At 41.1% G+C, this 18,536-nt stretch overlaps 1 protein-coding gene across 1 annotated transcript in view; it reads right to left on the bottom strand.

Moving 5' to 3' along the window:
- The window catches only part of LOC134537643 (tyrosine-protein kinase transmembrane receptor Ror-like), a 309,127-nt gene that overhangs the window by 57,545 nt on the left and 233,046 nt on the right, over positions 1–18,536 (bottom strand). Inside the window, exon 2 of the mRNA XM_063378309.1 lies at positions 15,113–15,227. Coding sequence (XP_063234379.1) covers positions 15,113–15,227 — 115 coding nt within the window. The remainder of the gene's footprint in view (positions 1–15,112; positions 15,228–18,536) is intronic.

Raw genomic sequence — 18,536 nt, 5'->3', positions numbered from 1 at the left:
CCCACCGGATTGAATTACGGCGAGGTTACCCCCCCTCCTCCCTAAGGCATGTCAGCCTCCCTAAAAAGGGCAGAAGACGGTACGTATGTACGTACCACGCACGTTGGTAGGGTGTGGGAAGAGCCATGCTCCGACACGCGATACGTCCTGGAAAACAACACCGCACCTATACATCGACACCTCCGGGTTGACCTCCCTGCAACTCTACACGCTTGTATTTGGATGGAGTTACTCTCATTAACATACCTTTGTGTTGTAGTTTCCGGACCTCTCAAAGAGAGCTGGTGCTATAAAAGAGGAGGAAATAAAATATAAGTACTCCTACAACTACAACTATGATCAAGTTTCCTGGATTATTATAAAAAAAAATTGGTTGTCTGTAAAGTCGGTTTACGGACGACTGTTTAACGTGACAACGTCATAACAAAACATTGATGAAATGATTGCATACTTTAATGAATAAAATTTAATCATTTTTATTCAATTATCACTATTTTGTATGGATACAAAGAAGGAGTGAAATGAAATCTACAATTTAATTGATATATTTACTTTTATTTGCACTCATTAATTCAAATATGTTTATTACTTTAACGAAGAGATTATTTTAACTATAAATTTTATACATGTTTGCTATTTAACTTCTTCCAATCTGTGTTATTCTGTTAAGGATAGGACGATGATAGGAAAAGTAAGAAACGAATGGGAGTGTTTCAAGTTTAATGTGCCTCGAAAAAGTCAAATCGATGGTTGTTCCAATGGAGTGGAAGAGAGATAGATGCGGCGCAAGCGTACAATAAGCGTAACGGGACACCATGTAACGGGACAATGTGCGTAACGGGACACTTTTTGTGCGTGCAGCCGGCGTTCATCGATTTATTAGACGTTGTCACGTCAAAAATTATCACAAAAAAAGAATATATTACGCATATATATGTGTAACGAAAAGTGAGATCGATGGCGGAATTGGGGAGGAGGAATATTGACCGCCCCACTCCTTACTTTCGGGCAAGCGTTAGTGAAGTGAAGCTGAGTGCTGCAATTTAGATAAGATGGAAGACATTTTTTCTGTTTAAAACTTCAGTTAAATTCATCTAGAATTGTGAAATATATATTTTTTTACACATTTCCAATATAGTGCAGTATGTTATTTGTGTGATTATTTGAATTTAAAAAAAAAGTCGTTTCATCACTTATGATCTATAGGATTTTAAATAATATTTCGCTGCTGATAGAGATTTGTTATCACATGCCAAACCTACAAGAGGACACGTTTGCAGAACGTCCTCTGCGACTCGGGTTGATTACCAGCTGCACGTTTCGTAGACAAGTTGGTATTTAGCATTTATTGTGTATTTTATTGTTTTGTTTTATCGAATGAAGATCTATTATAAACTAGTGTTTCAAATGTTTCTGCACCCTACAAATTTTCTATCCCTCTATCCGTAGAGTTTCACTTCTAACGCACGTGGCTGTCACGCGTACGTATGTAACGAATGACATACGCAGGACAAATCAATAATAGTGGTCGAACGTACGCAGGACAATACCAATTATAGTGATCGAACTTACGCATGACAACAATGATAATAGTGGTACGCAGGACAACACCAGTAATAGTGGTCGAACGTACGTGGGACAACACCGGTAATTGTGGTATAACGTACGCAGGACAACATCGATAATGGTGGTCGAACGTACGCAGGACAACTCCAAAAATAGTGGTCGGACATATGCAAGACAAAACCAATAATAGTGGTTGTACGTACGCTGGACAACACCACACCGATGACAGTGTTGCAGAATAGAAAAGGGAAGGCAACTAGGACGTCAACCTTGTTCTATACCAGGAACAGCGGTCGGCTGCCTCCGGAAACAAGGACAAGGGGAGAAGTTAGGCAGGAAAATGACGGTTCGGGGGTTAGAAAAGCGACCGGGAGTAGATTGGTGTGATCGCGGGGATAGCGAGCTATCGGGGTAAAGGGAGGGGGGAGGTGTGGGGATGTGGGATGGGGGTGGCTGGGATGTGATCCATCACGAGTTGTAGAACCCCGGCAAGCCCGGCTGCAATCCACTAACACACCCCTTCCTTTACCCGTGGGACATCTGACCCAGCCCCTCCGCAAACCGCCGATCAATCTACCCCTCGCGAGCACCCGGCTGAACGGCTGAGCGGCTCCTGAGGAACACCAGGGCCGCCGCACTAAGGTAATTGCCGCGGGAGGAGGGAAACACAGCTCGCGCTGAATCACCGCCCGGCCGGATCGCGAACGGCAAGACGCGATCTGGCAGCAGGAGTGGGAACTGTGTGGCCACAGCTGCTTGGCGTGCGCGCGCACTTTGACCGCCTCCGACGCGACGGTCGTCGCAGCAACTCACGCGCCCACAACTCAAAACGACCATCAATAATGCCACAAAGTGATCTGTCACCCAGGGGAAAAAAATTTTCAACAGAATTTCATATAAAATGCATTGTTATTTGACATGAATCACTTTTTTTTTTTTTTTTTTTTTTTTTTTTTTTTTTTTTTTTTTTTTTTTTAGGTTTAGCAGAACAATAATGCTATAGTCCGGCAACTTTGTTTTCGACCTGCGCAGACCCCAGTGTCAGGCGGCGGTCACGTGATCCTAGCGGTGTGGAGTGGAGTGGAGGGGATAAGTTGCCAGTTGTGCGCTGCCTGGATCCTGGATAGTACGCCGCTCCCGAGATAGTGCTTCGCAGGTCGGTTTACACGATGCGGTGTTGCGTTGGTGGGAATATCTTTCAGCCACATCGCGACGAGAGTGAAGTGTGTTCGTGTACGTTGTCCTTGAGGGATGATTGGCCCTCCCCTATCAGCAGACGATTCGGAGGGGAAGGAGGGGTGGGAGTCTGCGTGGAACGGAAATGTCCAAGGTCATTTACGAAGTTGCCGGGTTATACATTCTGTATTGTGGTTCTATTGCGCACAGTCTGTTGAACATAGGTCGCACATCAATCCAAGACTACCACACATCGAAATATGGAAGTTATTACATGGTTAAAAAAGTTTCACGACATATGCTACATACGGTGCACATATCTAATATTGTTACGAGACTGCTAGAGACGTGGCGCGCCAGTCAGCGGGACCCCGCTCCTGGAAAGGCTCGACGCAGGTAGCGCCGATCTCCCTCCCTCCTCCCTCGCCCATGTAACTACAAGAATATTGCATTAGCGGCAACTGTCTGACAATTTACCCCCCCCCCCCTATCCCCAAACCTTTTTTTTTTCTTCTCCCCAGCGCCTTCCCACTGAGTCCGAGTGCCTCTCTAGTGTCTCTATAGGGTTCAATCAGAAGGTTTCCAGATCCCTGTATCGTGAAGTGGCGTAATTAACCCGCCATTGTTCTCGCCAGCTTTGAGTGTTAAGTCGTTGAGACTTTGATGACACGACGGGAATTCAGAGGTATAAAAGGAGAGGCCGATCTGCGAGCTGGCGGTGAAGTGAATAGGAAGATCGACCCCTTGGCGAGCGATAGCGGGCGACGAGAGACGGGCTTCGTGTCACGGCGCGGTGGAAGAGAGAGAGAGAGAGAGAGAGAGTAGTGCGTAGCAGTGTGTTGGGACCGACGTGCGTAGCAAGAGACGACGCCACTCCAACGCATAAACTAGCGATCGAATGGTAATACGGGTGAAGAGAATGTGTGTGTGTGTGTGTGGGGGGGGGGGGGGCCTAAGGTACGTAGCATAGCATGCTACATGCTAGTTGTAACGGCCGGAAGGTGAGACGGCATAGAGAGGTATAAATGACTCAGCAGCGATGCAACGGAATTCTCGTAACGCTGCTTGTGTTTATTCTACTCCTGAGTTTTTGTAATGGTTAACGATTGACACTACAATATTTATTTTATTTTATTTAAACTATCTACAATTTATTTTTTCGTGTAAAAAAGAGTTATTGATTTGTGCAATTAACTGTAGAAGAACCATTCATTTGGGATTGAAAATGTAATCATTCATATCTATTACACCTAATAAGTAAGAAGTTTAACTTGTCGCCCGTGGCCTCCCCGCACAAACTTTTTTATTTAGCTTTTTAGGGATTTTGAAACATTTTTTTTTCTATAATCTCCGTGAAAACGGCTATTGCATTATTATTGATGATGCTTTTTTCATCTCCTGGCAACGACTGTTGCATTTTTGATGCTTAACTCTCTTTCGGATCTTAATCCAGTCTTTCTGTAATCATATTTGACAACATATTGACTAAGTACTGGTTGATGCAAGTTTGTAGGCTTTTGACATTTGCTGAATCCAAGACTACGTATTTCGTTTGTGTTTCTTCCGGTTATCTTATGCTGACAATTTATTTTTCATGAGTTGATTTTTAAAAAATATGGTTTTTGTGTCCACGCAGGGGCATTACCGGAAGTGTTCTGCGTGTAGATTGTTGTAGAGAAGCACGGGTGCATCAGCTAGTTAATAATAAATTATCTATGGAGATGGGTGTTTACTGCTGGGGTGGGTTAGTGATCAAAACTTCTTGGATATGTGTCCTCTCCTCATTGACTTAGCAATTATTAGTAACAGTGCACTCAATATCAAGCCACGAAAACATCAGAGCAGGCCTACATGCCTGTGTAAATCATGAATTATCATGTCACTTAGTTCTTGAGGTTGTTTTGGTATAATCATGTTACCTAGTAGGATTATCATTTATTGTAAGTAGTTTATCTCAGTCGATTCTGGTACAGGGTAGGCATGAAAGGTTCTCAGACTTCTCGTGTTCAGTGTTTGGTTTCTTACCCTGGCTCCGCCTTTCAGTGGGGGAGTATGTGCCACCAACTAGTATTTTTGGCAAAATTTTAAATTTGAATTTTTAAAAAAAGTCACTAGTCATTCTTTTGCTGCAAGAACTTAAACTTGTTTCTCATACACGCCCCTTCATACTTTAATTGGCCACTTTAAATGGCCGGATACTAAATATATTATTTTTTTTATCCTTGAAAGGGTAATTAGTACACTAGGTGACGAGCGACTGTTTGGGCTGACCCGGAGGGGGGGGGGGGGCCTTCGTGGCGGAGGAGAGGAACACCAGAAGCGAGTAGTGAGTGGTAAAAGAGTGTTCGGGAACAGTGGTGAGCGGGCAGAGTGAGCTACTGTCGAGTCAGACTCCAGTGACGTGTGTAAACAGTAGAGAAATAAGATAAGTTTTCACTCTGGACACACATTGGCCTGAGATTTAGTGTGAAGTATAGCAAGGTAGTGAAGTAAATATTGGTGATAAAATAGACGTGGAATTAAATGATTGGGCTAAAACCTATGTTCCCCCTCGTAAACATATGTAAATAAATAGTGCCGATATTGTCTTGGGTAAATTATAAGATGGAATGGAAAAGCACGACGAAAAAACTTCTTTTTGAAGTGGTAACAGTATTTTAACAAAATTCCTTGTCGAAAGTCAAGTCCAAAGCCGGGGTTTATCGCTTTTATCGGAGCCGTTTTCCTATACAGTTTAGAATTTAGGCCCGCAAATGGAATGATTCGATAGGTGACTTAACTACTGCGGTGAGTTTCTGTGGTAACAATTTTCGAGCGTTACGAAAATAACGATCGCATATGGGGAAATAGCTTCTATCACGCGTGCACTCCACGCGCACACACACACCAACAAACACACACACACACACATATATATATATATTAATTTCCTTTGACTGGAGAGGAAATGCAACAATTCTTCAGCTCGGACGCGGGTTCGTGACCAACGTACGAAGTGCGAGCGTTGTTCAACTCACAGCGGTCTCCTTAAACTGTATTCTCTCCAATGGCGAAGTTGCGATTGACTTTGAATTTGAAAGGCTTCCCTGCGCCGCGCACCAGAGGGACGACTAAATGAGCCCCGAGTTGAAGAACACCAAACAGTTAATTCCCCTTCAAAAGATTTCAATCACGGTGCCATTACTGGCAATCTGAAGGGGACAGCAGCGTCGGGCGAACCGGGCTGCAAGTTTAACGAACAATTTCCTTCTTGAGAGCAGTTTGAATTGTGAACACGATTATTTACAGCCTCACTAGAATAAATTCTAGCTGCCAGAAACCACTTCGTGCGTACAGATAATGTCTTTTAACGTTTAAAATGCTCATTTTTAAATTAAAACTAATAATAATAAACGTTTAACTTACATCTGGTGGCAAAAAGGACAATAAAAAATAAAATGAAACTCTTTGATAACTGGAGATCAGAAATGCATTAATTTTTGGGGGCTACACATATAATAGTACTGTTAACTCACACTAGTCTTTGTTGTAAATAGTTTAATATTTGATCTCTGCCATAACGAAGGGAAATGTTGAATATAAAATGATGCAAAAAACAACTGTTAAAACCCAAATGGCGTATTTCGACTACAATCGCTAAGAAGCTATTATTTCACATAACTATTCCAGGCATTCTAGCTTGGGGAGGAATGAACAAAACATGAATTAAACCACATATTACAATTCAGAAACTTATCATACGAGTCTTTTAAAAAAACATACATACCAATCCAAACAATGTTTAAACTTTAAAGAATTTTGTTATATTAAAAAAATTGTATATTAGAGCTGAAATAACGAGTATATATTGAAGGAAAAATCAGTTAAATTATGTGGATCATAATTATCCTACATGGCATAGACAGAACATCAATTCATCTACTTCATAAAACCAATTTACAGAGATCTTTAGAATTTTTGCTTCCAAAAGTTGCAATGTTTCTTCCTGAAAAATTGAAAACAAAAAAAAAAAACTTTCAAATTAATAAATATGTCAATCTTTGACTGAATAATTTAAATGATGAAGATATTTCTGTTATATTTAAGAAATGTATCATATATTGTATTGATTTGTGTACTTCTACTTTCATTTTTTGTCTTTTTATATATACATTTTTTTTTGCAATAATACTTTACTTTATTTTATACAATTTAATTGAAATTTTTAACTTTAAAAGTCATGAAAACTTTCTAAGATTTGTTAAGTTATTTTTATTTATTTATTTGTCGATTTACGATTTTTAATATGTTTAAATTAGTCAAAATACAGCTACTTGTTTAAAGTGACTAGATGCCCACACACACAAACTTTCTTTTGTGAATGCTACATTTTTACTGCTGGCCGATCAATTACTTCCCATAATATATATTTTTTTACATAAACGATTGAAGAATATTCAGTTATCGAACCAAAAGCGTTGATAAAATTAAATTTCAGAAATAAAATGCACTCGATCGAGACAGGGCCGTCATAGAAACTCCCCGTTAGCCGACTTAATGTAATAATTTGTCAAACCCGAAATAAAAAATAAGACTAAAAGTAACCATAACTGTAAATGTGATCTAGAATAAATCGCATAACTTGTAAGGATTACAATACATTTTACTAGCAAAAAAAAAGTATAATTTGTCATACTATTAGAGAAAACACAAGCATCTAAAAAAAAAGTGCGTATTTCAGATGTGCAACATCTAACCTCGGTAACGAGCAAATTCACGTGTTCTCATGCTGCAAATAATCTTATAATACGAAACTCACAAAATTTAACGTGTAATTTTTTAAATAATGCCGAGGGTGCCAAATATATACGCAAATTGTGTTTTCAACCTCATTTCTTGACGCGAATCACACGCCAGTTTCCGCACTCGCCGCTAGAATTAGTTGCCGCAGCAGTTACGTCAACTATAGAATCATTGCATTTGCAGGCTCCGATAAAAGCGACAAAGACTTGAAGAAATACCAAACCCTGGCTTTGGACTTGATTTTCGACAAGGAATGTTATTAAAATACTACCTGTTTTGTTAAAATTCATTACATTGTTCATACTATAAAGTTTCCCTTTGGCCTTGTGAACTTTGGGTTCGCGCCATCAGCCTCAGATGGCAGCACTGTGGTCACACATTTCCGTTCCATTCACGATATTTCTCCCACCAAATGTAGTATAGCGAGAGCTAAGATGTTACACATCAAAAATATTTCGGAACTCAAACGGGCCCTCCCCCGTCAACGGTTCCTCTCTGGACGGTCGTGGTCCATGCTACACGGTGATGTCTTTTGTGTATAAAACCACAAGGCATCCAGCAGGAAGCCGGGAAACCGCGCGCGAGCAGCAGTTGTATATTTCCAGCGTCGGGTAACACCACTCGCCGCGGAACATGACTCTGGTCGGCGTCCGTCATAAAACCAGGCGGTTCGTGGAAACGGCCGCACGGCCAGAAGAAGCCACAAGGGGGAGAATGATGATGAGGAGGAGAGGAAGTTGGAAAATCTATAACTTGTCTCAAGCGTCCGTCCGCCATTCGTCCGTCCGTCAACAAGCCGATCAACTCATACCGATCCGCACATCTGTATTTATAAATATTTTTTTTCTATTTAGATGCTGCCTACAACTATCAAGACTTAAATTTTTGAGAAAATTTTCTCTTGTTAAAGTTTACCAGTCTGACGATCATGTACGCTAAGCACTTACAAGTGATTAAACAAACTCTAAAATCTTTATTTAAATGTATATTTTCGAGTCACCATGCATTATTATTGTTACGAACGCGAGAGACCAGACCTCTATGCCAGGTTCGGAGCTGGCTGGCGGTCCTGCACGGCCACGTGGCCTCCACTGGCGTAAGGCGTGCCACGCGCGCCTGGCCGGATTACAAGGGTCGTCGCTACCTCCCCTACCCCCTTTACTACCCGTGCATCGTCCTTCCTCCATCGCTGAGCGGCCTTGGGAATTCCGCGGGCGCGCCGCGCGGAGTGGCGTGAATGAGCGCCGCCTTTCTCGATGTTCCGGGCGACGGCTCAACCCATGATGACGCGACTCGTCACAACCGCTCTCGTCGGTTCGAGAAGGGCTACCCAGGTACTTGAGCAACAACGCCGGCCTCCGCGGGAGTCCCGCGACGAGTTCCGCGAGTTACAAGAGTTCGGAGAGTTCTGCGAGTGAAGGGGAGTGCGACATCGGCGAAGAGGGCGAGAAACCTCCCCAGAGAGTGGCGTGACGCGGAGCGACGGGACCGCGAGAGTGAGACCGAGTGGCGCGAGGCTGTGTGTGTGAGGACAGGCGCGAGGTTAAGGGCGCGAAGGAGCGAATCACTGTCGAGCCTATCTCCAGTGAGGAGTGCAGACTGTGGAACATGACAGACGTTGAGTGACTTGCGATACAAACATTAAGTGCCAGTGATTGGTCATTTTTAATTAAAATTATTTATTAGTAGTCTAAATATTAATAATTAATCAAAGTGTAATCAAAATTAATTGGAAAACTTAATTGGGCTATCCCTTACGAACACAGTTCTCCCCATATAGGTCGTAACATTATTTACTTTTGTGTCTCAGACAATTTTTAGTTTACATAATAATAAATGTAATTTTAACAGGCCGGGAAATAACAATCTAGCAACAGTGTGTGCTGTGAACTGCAATCTAAACGCGAGACGGACTATAAGTCCACGTGGTTGCGCGAGAGAGAGATAGAAAGAGAAAGGGGGGAAGTGAGTGAGAGAGAGAGAGAGCAAGGGGCAAGTTGCCAAGCGTCGACAACTGTGGCGGACAGGGCGTCGGCAGGAGTTGGGAGCTAGCGACCAGCTCAGCAAGCTGTATCTGCCTCTCCGGAGTTCCGAGGGACCCGGGCCACCTTTCCACCGTTTCCCGCGAAGGGGGTTTCAGGAACAACCCCCCCCCCCCTCCCCAAGTTCCCGAGAGAAGGCGCGACACGTGCGCCTGACAGCGGCGAAGGCGCGCGAATTGTCTGCGCCGAGCAATCAGGTAACCTTATCAACCCCAACCGACCCGGCTGCCCTGTTCCACCCCCTCCCCCCGCCCAACTCCTTCTCACCCTCGTTGACGTGCTTCCTAACAGAGGCTCCCACACTCCCTCGAGAGTTGAACTGAGAGTTACCGCAATTTGCATCATCGCCGAACAAGTCCACGGAGCTGCGATCCCACCGACAGTAGCAGCTGTCTGGACAAACCTACTTCGTGTCAGGTGAATTATGAGTTACGAAACATCCTCAGGAAGCAGCATGCCGAGAATGCCAGCAGAAGCTATACATTACAAGACCAAGATTTCACGGCTTCGCAAAAACCTGAAAAAAAAATTTTCTTCCAAATTTAACAGTTATTAAAAGTAGCACCAGAAAGCCAAAAAACGTGATGTTTGTTTACAAACGCCGACTAACACGTGAAGCTGTTCACGAACACTGTTGATAGAATAACGGATGGTAGAATGACACGTATATCAACGGTAAAACTTTTTAGAACTGTCAAATTTGTAACAGGTTACATTGAACACTTTCTCAGAGTCCTTTGCATAAGTACCTACAGTACGGATAGTTCCATGGTGACCAGTAGCTCCGAAAATTTTGCAATATATTTCAAACACTGTCATTTTAGAACAAGTAATGTTTTTATGTATTTAACATATTAGATCATAGTGTACGGTATTTGGTAGGAGTAATTTCCAGAATGGATTGGAAGTCGCAAGGTGCGGAAATGTGTAACCACGGTGCTGCCATCTGTGGCGAATGGCGGGGACCAAAAGTTCACGAATCCAAAGGGAAACTTTATAAAGTATTGACTGTTTAATGGGCAGTATTTTAATAAAATTCTTTGCCGAAAATCAGGTCCAAAACTAGGGGTTGGTATTGTTCAAGTCTTTTTCGCTTTTATCGGAGCCGTTTCGTTATATGGTTTAAAATTTGTCTGCTAATCAAATGATTCGATAGACGCAGGGCCGCAACTAGAGTCTCTGGCATCCGGGGCATGAATGGGTTCATGCGCCCCCCCCCTCCTTCACTTTTTTTGCACATACCACACCAATAAAGCGGGGGGGTCTCCCACGGAAAAAAAATGGTGCTATGTTGAGACGTTATATTGTAAATCAGATTGGAGATTCCTGGCGTGCAAGTTAAAAAAAAAAACTTTTTACCAGTTACCAGTTTTATTAGGAAGGAATTACAATGCAAAAGCGATTTCGGCGCCTCCCCCACCCCCCCCCCCCGCCCACAGCTTTGCGCCCGGGGCGTATGCCCCGCTGGCTCCCCCCCTAGTTGCGGCCCTGGATAGACGACGTGGCTGCTCCGGAAGCGAATATAGCGGCGGGTGCGGAAACTACGTGTGATTCGGGTTCAGAAACGTAGTTGGAAACACAATTTACGTATTCTCATCACGCTCGGCATTATTTTAAAGAATTCTACGTTAAATTTTGTGTCCTATTTTCATATAATATGTTTATTTGCAACACGAGAACAAGTGAATTCGCTCATTACCGAGGTTAAATGTTACACATCTCTGGCGAGTACTGAAAGTCTCGTTCAATATTTTTTTTTTTTTTCATTTTCAAGCCTTCTACACTAAAAGGAAAAAAAAGCTCAACAAGACTTAACGAGTGCCTAGGTCAGCTGAAATACATAATATCTCGAATCACGGAGCCTACATCAGTTCCAAACAAGAAACAAGTAATTGAACCATCAGTCGAATCTCTCCATGGGCCAAGGCTTTGCTTCCAAGCCAAAATTGGCGTACCAGATAAGCATAACTATCTGGATCGCATACTTCCGTGACCAGAGTCATAACCAACATCTTGGCTTCTGGGTTGAAGTTACGTTCGTGGAAATGATAGATGAAGTGCCCGAACTGTTAATCGCCCTTGAAGATGGCTGCTACCAGGCATGCCAAAACGTTACACCATCATTTTCATGGATGTGGTCACAAACCAGAAGCTAAAAGTTAGTTAACTTTAACTATCCTGAACAATTTCACTCTAATATTATTTAGTGCATGATTGTCGGGGTTTATAAGAGAATCAATTAAGTTTGGAGATTGAAAGATCAACACCCCTCCCTACTCCAACACACACACACACATTCTTTTTCCATAACTCTGACAGGTTTCACACAAGCCTCGAAATTACTTTGCGTTGAGTTCGTTGTTCCTGGGAGACTTTTAACTATGATGGATGTGCCACCTTCAGCAAAGTAAATAACCGAGAAACGGGGCCGCTGTAAAACCCCCCCCCCCCAACCTCTTCATTTTACCTTCCCAAAAACTAGTTGGAATCGAGCCACGTGGCGTACTTTGAGGCACTGTCAACCACATCCTTGTCTGGTGATGGATCGAGGTGGACTCTCCATGTACCCTCCCCTTCCCACAACCTAAAAAAAAAATCCCACCCCCATTCCCCCCCCCCCCCAGATTATAGGTGTGCGATATAACTGAGTGAGGGATTTCGGCAAAACATCTCTTTCGCTGTTGGGCATCAAGTTTCCAAGACACTAACCTCGAACAGAGGTAAGAAGTTAAGAAATGTGTGTGTGTGTGCGCGCGCAAACTTAGCCAGAGAGAAAACATTCAATGAAAAGATGCCCAACGTGATTGGGCGATACAGAAGCCAATGGCAGAAAAGCCCTTCCCTGACTGGCTAACATCTGAGCAAGTGGCCTCTCATGATTAGCCGCGTGAGGAAGATTCCCGGCAGTATACGATGCATACGATATACATACATAGAGCCTTATCACCTCCTAGTTCAAGTTGATTTCTCAACCCTGAAAATGCTTGCTGCAATGCAGAGCAAAACTTACGTACAATCTATCACGTCAACGAGGCTCAACCTCGAAAGCCAAGATGATAGTTTATTAGGCAATGACCGCCAAAACCTGCAATCATCTTAATCCCTGCTAATAATTGTAAAATTAAACGAGAAAAAGAATCCCTTTGCAACCATCCCTTTCCTAATTTTTTTCTGGACATACGCCATTGCTGTTTGCACTGTACGTCTTAAGAAACCTCAATAAGAGACAAGAAAGATAAATACACAAACAAACAGAAAACAAGAAAAAATCAGGCAATGTCAAAAAAAACATAGCACAGAAAAATTCCGGAGAAGAAATTAGTAAAAACATTATTACAGCACAGACGGACACAACGGGAGAACACGACAAGACAGTAGTAACAAGAACAGTAAATAATATTACACAACTTAATGAAGAGTCTGAAGTCAAAAAGATAGTTTTTAGAACATGTGAAGTCATTGACATTTAGTACTGAATTAATTTTTGAGAATGATAAAAACTATAACTATAATGTAAATACACACTACGTTATGGCTTTAGAAAATCTCTGTTTTGTGTGATTTCTGCCTTAAAAAGGAGAATTTTCTATGTCAAACGTTAAAAAAATTGTTATGGTATAACAATGTATGTAAGCAATATTGTTATGTTACTCTCTCTCCCTCTTACTTGATTTTGGTCGCAGTCAGAATAAAGATGAATAGAATCAGGTGATAGTTGGGGAGACAAAGATTTTTTTCCATGTCGCTTCGAGTTTGTGTAAAACATGTTTACTCATCAGCAATTATCAAATGCATAAAAAGTTGTTTTCAATAAAAATAACCAAATGCTGATACTATCGTACTTTTTGGTTGTTGTTGCTGAAGGAATAAAATGCCTCTAAATGAGTAAATATTTAATCCTCAGTACCGTGTGTGATCACGCATTATTTGTCAACGCTTGAATCAGGACTTAACACGAAACGTTAAAATAAAAATCTGTCCTTGAGATGACCTTTGAAGACCTATAACAAGAGACCTGATAAACCAGCAAACACTTATTTCCCGGCACTTAAAAAGAGCTTTTATTTTTCTTTTCATTTTACTTTAACACGCACGTCCCATTTTCTCTCTAGCACTTGTTTCTGTGAGAAAAAATTACACCCTTTGTTCTTTCCACCGTGGCCCCGCGCTCTCAAAGGACACAAACCCCTTTCCGCATTTTCTCCGTCCCTTTCAAACAAATGGCTTCTTGTTACATCTACTTCCAATTCATTGCTCTCTGTCTCGGAGCGATCGCGGGCCCCATCTGTCTTGTTCTCCGTATCTCCCTTGTTTGTAGACGCCGTAAATTCCTCCGAGTGCTTCTTCACCCCTTCAATCTGACTCCCGACGCCACTTAGAAGCTAGGGGCACCCTGCTTTTCTTTCGTATCTACGCAACCCCCACCCCCCTTTTTTCCTCCTTATTCTTTTTCAATCACGTTAGAACCTAATTTATTTCTTAAACACTCGCACAGAAACTATTATCAAAACACGTTGGAATGACAATCGACGCGACGCGACATAAAAATATCGCATTACTGTAAACACGCGGTTTTAACCGTGTAACAAACCGAAACAGCTACGTATAAACTACATATACGATAACCGTCAATGTTTACAAGTTGGTTTTTATTTAACTTATTAGAGAGAGAAAAAAAAGATCCCAAGTTAATATTTATTCGGAAAAAAATTGTTGAGCGTATTAAAAAGATTTCACAAACGAATTTAGTAAAAATACCTTCAAAATTACACAACATATAATTGTATTAATAATGTACCAGTTTAATCATCATTTAAAAACCAAATTCTGACGCTCATCGCGTCCACGACGCGATTGAAACAAAATTAACTTTATAATTGGAAAGTCTGTCATTTCCGAAAAATTTGTCCCGAGGACTTTCAAAGATGTGTCGAACGTGGCTTATAAAAAATAATATGTGACAAGAGTTTTTCAGTATCTATTAGCTAGAGATGTGTAAACACGGTAAAAAGCAAATTCATATTTTGTCATGTGGCGGAAAAACACATTACGAAACTCTGACACGAAATTTATCATTTAATTATTTAAAATAATGCTGAGAGTGACAACCAGTTTCTAAAAAAAATGTAATAAATTGAAATAAACATTTAATTTATAGCAAAAAATATAAAAAAATGCGTAAATTCTTGTTAAGATTAAATAAATTATAAATACGCGATTATATTAAACAACATATATGATTATTGCTACTATTTTTTTTAGTATATCTGGATTATTTTGGCATGTGTATGTTTATTTATTTGGGCACAATACTCAGTGACACACACTTTCGATTTTGGCAATAGTAGCCTACTTCGCAATTAAGAACTGTATTCATAATTAATTTATTTTACTAGAATATACATTTGAAACTAAGTTTTGTTTCTAGCAACATAGCTTTGTAATGGTTCTTATTTAAATAATTTTATCTTTGTATTTCGGAGCAATTCACTTTTGTTGCTGCGAAAAAAACAGTTGAAACGATGCGGTGGGCCGACTGGACTTACCCATTCGCCCCGTCCTCGTAGTTGTCGCCGTAGTCATCGTAGCTGGCGTAGTCGTCGATGTTGGGCGCCGGCTCGGCCCCCGCCTGCTGCTGGTCCGCGCCGCCGCTCGACCACACTGCAACAGTCGCGGTCGACAGTCAGTGTCGACTATCGCAGTCGACCCATCAGGGTCGACAACCGTGATCTGCCTTCAGTATCGATATCGCACTATGTGGACAGCAACAGTCGCCAGTCACAGTCAAGTGTCGACGACCGTATTCAACAGTCATTGTCGACGACTATATTCAGCAGTCAGTGTCGACTATCGCATTCGACCATCAGAGTCGACAACCGTGAACTGCCTTCAGTATCGATATCGCACTATGTGGACATCAACAGTCGCCAGTCACAGTCATTGTCGACGACCGTATTCAACAGTCATTGTCGACGACCATATTCAGCAATCAGTGTCGACTATTGCAGTCGACCATCAGAGTCGAAAACCGTGATCTGCCTTCAGTATCGATATCGCACTATGTGGACAACAACAGTCGTCAGCCACAGTCAAGTGTCGACGACCGTACTCAACGGCCAGTTAGACCAAAAATGCACTCGACCATCATTGTCGACAACCGTTGTCGACGGTCAGTAACGATAACGCAGTTGACTATCAACGTCGATAACCGCAATTCGATAGTCGATGCAGACAACCGCAGTCAACAGTCAGGGTCAGTGGCGACTCCCGTAGTCGACACTCAATGTAACTGCCGAAAAAAAAATCTTTAACTCTTTTTAAATATTTTTTTTATATTCAGGTAAAGTCTGGATATGGTCTACACAGTAGTGTACCTGCAACTTTACATAACATACTTTGCAGCTAGCACGCCAGTCACCATCACCACGCCACGCCGTCTATATTTTGCTAAAGTTAAGCATGTGCAACACGTGAAATAAAAAAAATAAAAAAGCTATATCATGTACGTTAAATAGCAACAATCAAAAAAAGTCTTGACAGTAAACAAACAAAAAAAACTATTTGGTGTCCCAATATACCTAAGTAGCGTGAAGCGGTTTCGTAAAAGGTAATTCAAAAACACGTAATTCCCGTGGCGCGATGGTTGTGATACCTGGAAGCAGGGTGTCCACAAGGAAAAAAAAATATTTCGTACCAACTTAGGCGAGATAAAAGTACTAGATTTAAAAAAAAAATGTACTAAATTATAATTTGTTACGGTTTTTAACAATTTAGGAAGTTATTATGACATTGCAATGCTCGAACTTAAATATCACACCACACACACCTACATTCCATAGTTTTTTAAAAATAATTACGCTTAGTAATAAAACATATTGGAGTTACTATAATATGATTAATATTAAAGAAAAATGTACTAGACCTGAGCGTGAATGTACTTGACCACTAAAAAAGTACTGGATATAGTACGAAAGTACTAACTGTAGACACCCTGCCTGGAAGCCAAGCAACGAAGCGACCCCACGGCTCGTCGGAGCACGCGGGCCTGGGACTGCGAGGATGACATCGCCGGCCGCTTATCGGGCGGCGCATTCCTGCTTAGGCGGCGCTAACGAGGCAGCAACGCAACCAACCCCCCCTCCCTCCTTTTCCTTCCTTATTATCAAAGGAACGCGGCACTCTATCATGCCAGCACCTTCATCACATCACCCCCCCCCCTTCCCTTTTTTTCTCCCTCCTTCAGGGTTACAACCATCTCCAGGACCCACGGCCTGCCAGATAACAACCAGCCTTTTACCCAACACAATCGCTATCGCACCTTCAGCGGGATGAAGAGACTTTGTGGGCACTCTTACTAACTATATTCTACATTCTTCACAATCAATAATTGATTAAAATAGCGCCTATGTTGTTTAAAAGGTAAATGTTTTTATCTACTTTTTGACGTGACGTCTAATAAATCGATGAACGCCGGCTGCACGCACGAAAAAGGATGACTCATTGTCCCGTTACGCACTTGTCCCGTTACGCTTTGTCCCGTTACGCTTATTGTACGCTCTCGCCGCATCTATCTCTCTTCCACTCGATTGGAACAACCATCGATTTGACTTTTTCGAGGCACATTAAACTTGAAACACTCCCATTCGTTTCCTACTTTTCCCATCATCGTCCTATCCTTAACAGAATAACACAGATTGGAAGAAGTTAAATAGCAAACATGTATAAAAGTTATAGTTAAAATAATCTCTTCGTTAAAGTAATAAACATATTTGAATTAATGAGTGCCAATAAAAGTAAATTTATCAATTAAATTGTACATTTATTTCACTCCTTTGTATCCATACAAAATAGTGATAATTCAATAAAAATGATTCAATTTTATTCATAAAAGAATGCAATCATTTCATCAATGTTTTGTTATGACGTCACGTTAAAATATCGTCCGTAAACCGACTTTACAACCAATTTTTTTTCTCAGTGGATAATACAATAAGACGTCCACTTTTTTTGGTTACCAGATATGTTATTACAAGGCTATGTGAAGCATTAAAATAAATCGAACATTATGCAGAATATCATAATATGCCCTATCCATAAATACCATCATACCTAATGAGTATTTAAATGACCGTCACCGTCAGATAAAGAAGTAAGTACAGTCATAAGTTTTTTTTTCATGACTGAACAAGGTACCCAACTACATATTTTACTACATCCCTACTTCCCTACTAATATTATAGGTGTGAATTAAGTTTGTTTGTTACGCTTTCACGCGAAAACTACTTAACCGATCATCATGAAACTGTGTACACATTTTCTTGGAGGTATTAGAAGTAACATAGGATACTTTTTATTGAAAAAAATATTTTTTACGAAAAAAAAAAAAACAAATGTTTGTCAGAAAACCTCAAAATCTAGCTACTTTAACGCCATCTAGCAGAAGTTACAACCCTGAGTACTGTACTAACGTTGCACTGTATTATCGACGGTCAAAATTCAAAATTCAAAATTATTTATTTTTGTTACAGAGAAATATATTTTATTGATTCATTTATATTGTAATGATCTCTGATACTTAGTTAATGGCTTCAATGCGAGCGAAGCCGCGGGTAAAAGCTAGTAAAATATAAAATCAGTGCCTCAATAAACTTATTTAGATTTAAAATGCGTGTACGGTTCACAATAAGTCACTGACCGGTCACTTACAGATTTCATCTGTGGCGGGACAACAACTGTTTGTCATTAATATTACAGCTATCTTAATAATTTTATTTAAAACGTAGGGAATATGCCAGTGTGATGGACCAATGGTGTTACGTTATGTCTATATTGAATTATTATTTTTTTAAGATGATATTAACGTCCTTGCCTTATGCCGAATGGTTTACGAGCTGTCAATGTCTTAAATAAAACCATCATCGAGGTGGATTCAAATACTCGACCAGAATATTAATAGGGTGGTCATAGCCT

This window comes from Bacillus rossius, chromosome 12, assembly GCF_032445375.1.
Source record: "Bacillus rossius redtenbacheri isolate Brsri chromosome 12, Brsri_v3, whole genome shotgun sequence".
Lineage (NCBI taxonomy): Eukaryota > Metazoa > Arthropoda > Insecta > Phasmatodea > Bacillidae > Bacillus > Bacillus rossius.
The sequence above is the reverse complement of the archived record's forward strand: the minus strand, read 5'-3'. Positions and strand labels throughout refer to the sequence as shown.